This window comes from Ursus maritimus, unplaced genomic scaffold, assembly GCF_017311325.1.
Source record: "Ursus maritimus isolate PB19 unplaced genomic scaffold, ASM1731132v1 scaffold_1, whole genome shotgun sequence".
Classification (NCBI taxonomy): Eukaryota; Metazoa; Chordata; class Mammalia; order Carnivora; family Ursidae; genus Ursus; species Ursus maritimus.
Genome location: NW_024423343.1, coordinates 7492697 through 7498062, shown reverse-complemented (window position 1 = coordinate 7498062; position 5366 = coordinate 7492697). Strand labels below are relative to the sequence as shown.

The following is a 5366-nucleotide window of genomic DNA, read 5'->3' as shown; positions in this document are numbered from 1 at the left end:
ACCACCACCACCACCACCACCACCACCACCACCACCACCACCACCACCAAGGCCACTTGGATTTTTGCTAGGCTGCGGCCATGCGCCATCTTTCTAGAGCTGCTGTCCCAGTGGGGAGGGGCTACCTGTTGTGTATTTGCCTTGTGGAGCAAGGGAGGGGTGGGGGGTGTTCTGTAAGCTGTAAATATTTAAAGGGTGGGCAGGGTGCTGAGGGACAGGTTTTCACTCCTTCCGTCTGCAGCTGGCTCACATTTCCAGGGCTGCCATCTTGGCGGCTGCATTCTCTCCCATGAGAGCCCCCTACAGCCGTCCCCCCCAGCCTCCTTGCCCTCCACCCTGTTCTGGGGAAGCCTCACCTCCGGAAGCGCTTGTTTTCTCGGACTTGGAGTCCGCGGTCTGGCTCTGACGGTCTGCAGCAAACTGAGTCTTTGCCGGCCTCTAGTGAGGAAGTTGGAAGCTGCAGCTGGATGAACGTGGCGTTTCCGTGGAGCCAAGCGGCCTCCACGGCCTCCACGAAGCGACGCTCTTTGAGCGTCTTGCTTCATCCCTTGCTTCACATGTGGCAACGTCCACAGTGAAGTTACGAGACCCAGGGCGAGAAGGACAAAGAAAGGCTTCTTCGCGTGGCATTTCGGGGTGGCGGTGCTAGAGGCTGAGACTTCCACTTACCGAAACACACTTCCCTCTGGGGACTAAGAGTCTTGGCAGGAAAGGACAGCCGAGTTGGAATTTGGAAAGCCCGTTGGAGTTGTTTGGCCCCTCAGTCTACTTTAGGTAATGTTCTTTTCCCTGGGGGAAGCCGTTCTTTAGAGGGGATGATCGTGAAAACAAAAGCAAAACCCCCGAAAACTCAGAATTCCCCTGTAGATACTTGTGCTTTACGTAGCACCTAAAACCTGGAGAGGCCTCTTTTAGGGCCGACTTGGAAAAACAAATTACAGAAGCTTGGACAACAGTGGTTGGACAAATTCGCCAAAATTCTTCAGAGAAGTAAAAGCCGTAAAATCGCCTAGGGGAAGGGCTGGAAGGTGGGAGACCTGGCTTTTCAACCTGGCTTATTTATTTAAAAATGTATCCTTTGGCGGGGCTGTGGGAGATGTAGCCCGTGGAGGCTTTCGTACAAATTGGCTTTAAAGATTCATGCATTCAGAAAAAAAAAAAAAAAGATTAATGTATTCAGGCCACAATTTGGAATCTGGAGGAAGAGGATGGATTATTCCATAAATGGTGTGGGGATTGCTGACTAACCATTTGGAAGAAAATAGGGTTAATGATCAACCTCACAGGCTAGATCAGAATAAATTTCAAAGATTAAATATTTACACGTTTAACAAAAAAAGGAGTCATAAAAGCAATAGACAAAAACATAGGTGATTGTTTCTGTAACCTTGGTGGCCAGAGAGGTTTTTCTCAGCATAACACTGGTGCACTGGTGCAAGAGAAGAAAAAGTCTGATAATTTATATAAAATGTTTGAAAGTCAAAAATGATCATAAACACGATTAAAAGGTAAGTGATAGCTGAAGTATTTGAAACATACCAGGTTCTATAAAGATGTCTTAGAAAACACTTGTGAAGGGGACGCCTGGGTGCCTCAGTTGGTTAAGCGTCTGCCTTCGGCTCAGGTCCCAGGGTCCTGGGATGGAGTCCTGCTCGGCAGGGAGCCTGCTTCTCTCTCCGCCTGCTTCTCCCTCTGCCTGCCATTCCCCCTGCTTGTGGTGGTTCTCTCTGTGACAAATAAATAAAATATTAAAAAAAAAAGATTTATTAAAAAAAAAGAAACTTGTGAGGGGTGTCCGGCTGGCTCAGTCGGTAGAGCATATGACTCTTGATCTCGGGGTCGTGAGTTCGAACCCCGCATTGGATATAGACATTACTTAAAAAATAAAACCTTTAAAAGAAAACACTAGCAAAAAGTAAACAATCTAATGCAAAAGTGGGACACAAACAGAAAATGAAAATAGTGCCTATAGGTCTATTGGATTGTTTTCTTTTGTGGCGCAAACTTGGACATCGCCAACTGTTTTGCTTTTATAGACAATGCTCCTTAAACTATTGTGCAAATGTTTCTGAGGGACAGATGCCTGGCAGTGGGATTAATGGTTGGAAGGGTGAAAGCATTTTATTTTTGGTAAATATTTCCAAAGTGCCCTCCAAAAAATTTGAATCGGTTTTCATTCCCTTCCGCTGGAGATGAAGGTGCCCATTTCCCTACATTCTTGTGAAAAATGGGCCTGTGTTTGTTTTTGACAGTGTGATAAGGGAAAATAGAGTTGGTCCCATGCACGTATTCACACCCTTTTTGTAGGCTTGGCAATCATGACTTTCCGTCGGGCTGGAGGGGCTCCCTGTAGGTCTCCGTGACGTTGACCTGGACTCTTGTCAACCCTTTCCTGCAGTTCCTGCTCATATTCCACAAGGCCGCGGCAGGGGAGCTGCAGGAGGACAGCGGGCTGATGGCTCTGGCCAAGCTCTCCGAGATCGACGTGGCCCAGGAGGGTGTCAAAGGTGCCAAGGACTTCTTTGAAGCCAAGGTGGGTGCTTCCTCCTTGTGCAGGACCGTCCTCCCTCCCTTCACCCTGCCCAATGCGAGCTCCCGGTCAGTGACTACCTCATTCTCTCGCCCGGGACAAGCAGAACAGTAAAGCTTAAGTGTGCGTATCATGTGTGATTGAAGGGGAATGAGTGTGTCTGCGTGAGATCTGAAAATGAAAAGCAAAATGGAAAAACGATCCGATGGTAAATGCGTTCCATCCTGGTTTCGGATTCAAACGGATTTGCTGGTACAATGCTCCCAGATCAGCTCTGGATCCAGACTTGCCCCGAGAACACCTTTCTACCCCCAGCCACAGGTGAACTCCTGGAGCAGGTGCCTCCACCTTTACGTCTTAAATGCTCGTGTATGAACGAATGAACGATGGGGCCAGAGGAGGGAGCCCCGCTGGCCTGTTCCACTGACAGTGGTTGGGGGTTGGGAAGCAATCTCCAGTGCACGGCCCCAGAGCCCTTCTGGGTGCTCCTATCCATTCACACGTTCATCCTGTCATCAAACATTTATGGAGAGCCTGTCCCTGGCTGGGTGCTGTCATTTTCATCTCCACAGAGCGCACCTGCAGAAAGAGAAATCAGAGAGTCCTCCAAATCCCCAGTCAGCCAGAGTAGTAGAGTGCAGTGGGGAGGGCTGCCCGGGGTCAGATCCTGCCTCCTCCACTGACCCTGTTACCTCGCTGTGCCTCAGTTTTCTCATCTGTACAATGGAGGCAATAATGGGATGGCTGTGAGGATTAAATGAGCTCACATATAGAAAGTGTTTAGCAAATGCCTGGCTCACTGTGAGCACTCAATACGTGATAGGAGCTGTTGGGATGCCCTCCCAGCTCAGATGGAAGCCAGCCTCTTGGGCGGTGTTGGCTTATTCCAGAAGTTTGCCCAGAAACATAGTGTCCCTGGCAAACATCCTGGCCACGCTGGCCCCTGAGTAGAACTGTCTCCTTAAATCCCTGTGACGCTGCTTGGAGATAGGTTCAGTCATCGTTCTGCCAATACATAGGCTGTGTATCATGGTGGACCCCTAACACCTGCGTTCCTCCTGTCCTCATCTGAAGATTCACGGGACAGGCCGACCACTCATGGCGCCTTCAACGCCAGCATCCTGTGTCCAATCCTGAAAGTGGTTCGACCCTTCCTTCATGACTTAGCATTGATTCAACACAGCCGGGGCAATGCCTGGCACATTCAGCTCTGCAAATACAACTCCTTTACAAGGAGGTAGTAGACAAAACTTGGAAAACAAACACTCAGCCTTGGAAGAGAGGGAATAGAGAGGAGGGATGGGTGAATTCTGGAAGGATGGATCCTCTCCATTCATCGCCCAATGAGCCAACACATGTGGATCGTTCATGATGCCTTGAGCAGGGGCCTAAGATTGAGACCCAAGTTTAGCATGATATTTTTTGGGCCACTTCTGCAGTTCAGCATACCATGTTCTTGTTAAAGTCTCCACAAAGTCTCTGGGAACGATGAAAAATCTTACAACCCGACTCTGATCCTTGCTCTGGCCTCTACTCAGTGTGCATTTCTTCTAATACTGCCATGCCTTTTCACCACTGGGGCCTAGTGCCTGCTGTTTCCTCCACCCGGAACACCCAACCCAAAGGCCTCTTCCTAGAAAACTCTACTCCTTCTACCTTAAAGAGTGGAATGAGCAGAGTTTGGCTGCTTTTCCTGAGAAAGTCTGCCCTCTTCTGTGTGCCTCTACTATGAATAGAAGTGGTATTATAATTTACCCGTTCAAGGGGCCCCTGGATGGCTCAGTCAGTTAAGCATCCTACTCTTAAGATCTGGCTCAGGTCCTGATAGGTGTGGAGCCTGCTTACGATTCTCTCTCTCTCTCCCTTTCCTGATGCCCCTCCCCTATTCTCAGACATTTTTGGTGAGAGTGCAGAAATTGTCCCAGCTTTTTGGAGAGCAGTTTGGGGCTAGCTGTGTATGCTTCCTATCATTTACTTCTGGGATTCTGCCCCTGGGATTTTATCCCTTAGAGGCACTCATGCAAATAAACATAGACATGTAGACAGGGATTTTATACACATTAATAGAGAAAAATTGGAAACAACCAAAGTTTCCATTATCAGGGAATTGAGCCCCTGGTGGCACACCCGCCCGTTTGCACACCCCGCAGCTATGGGAGAATGAGGTGTGGCTGCACTCATGTGTGGACAGATGTCCAAAACGGAGGAAGCAGAACATTATGTTTGAAACCCAATTTTGTTAAATACTAAATACAACCCGGATAATTACATACCAAAGTATTAGTAATAGCTATGACTGAGGGACCTCTTTTTTATGTTTTTGGAATGTTTTATAATGTGCGTGCATGATTTTTATAAGGAGGAGAAAAGATTAAAAGAATAACAACGAAATGTTTTGAACTTGTTGTATGTCTGCCTCCTCAACACAGACTCAAAGGCAGAGTGGGTGTGTTATCTTTGTAATTACAGAGCCTGGCACATAATGGCCCTCAATAAATGTTTGCATGAATGACAAATGGAGGGAATCATCACTCAGATTTGGGAGAGGGCCATAAAGGAGCTGACATTTGCGACAGATGTTCAGAGATGAATGGGGATTCACCTTGTAATCAAGGAAGGGAGGGCGTTCCTGCCGTGGGAACAGCAAGCACAAAGGCTCCGAGGCACAGAGGGTAAAGAACATTTGGAGGCTGGTCCCCGTCTGCACCAGATGCAGTTGCATAGGGATCTCTGGTCTTCCCTAAAGGTCAGGCCTCCCCAGCCTGCTAACCACCAGAATTATCTGCAGACCAGCTTCTCAGCAACACCCTCCCCCCCCCCCCCCCCCCCCGGCCTA

The 5366-nt window shown here is 48.5% G+C and overlaps 1 protein-coding gene across 2 annotated transcripts in view; it reads left to right on the top strand.

Moving 5' to 3' along the window:
- EFHD1 (EF-hand domain family member D1) overlaps positions 1-5366 on the top strand; it is a 43091-nt gene that overhangs the window by 29233 nt on the left and 8492 nt on the right. For both annotated transcript variants that reach the window (XM_040638996.1, XM_040638988.1), the window contains exon 3: positions 2399-2533. In XM_040638996.1, coding sequence (XP_040494930.1) covers positions 2399-2533 — 135 coding nt within the window. The remainder of the gene's footprint in view (positions 1-2398; positions 2534-5366) is intronic.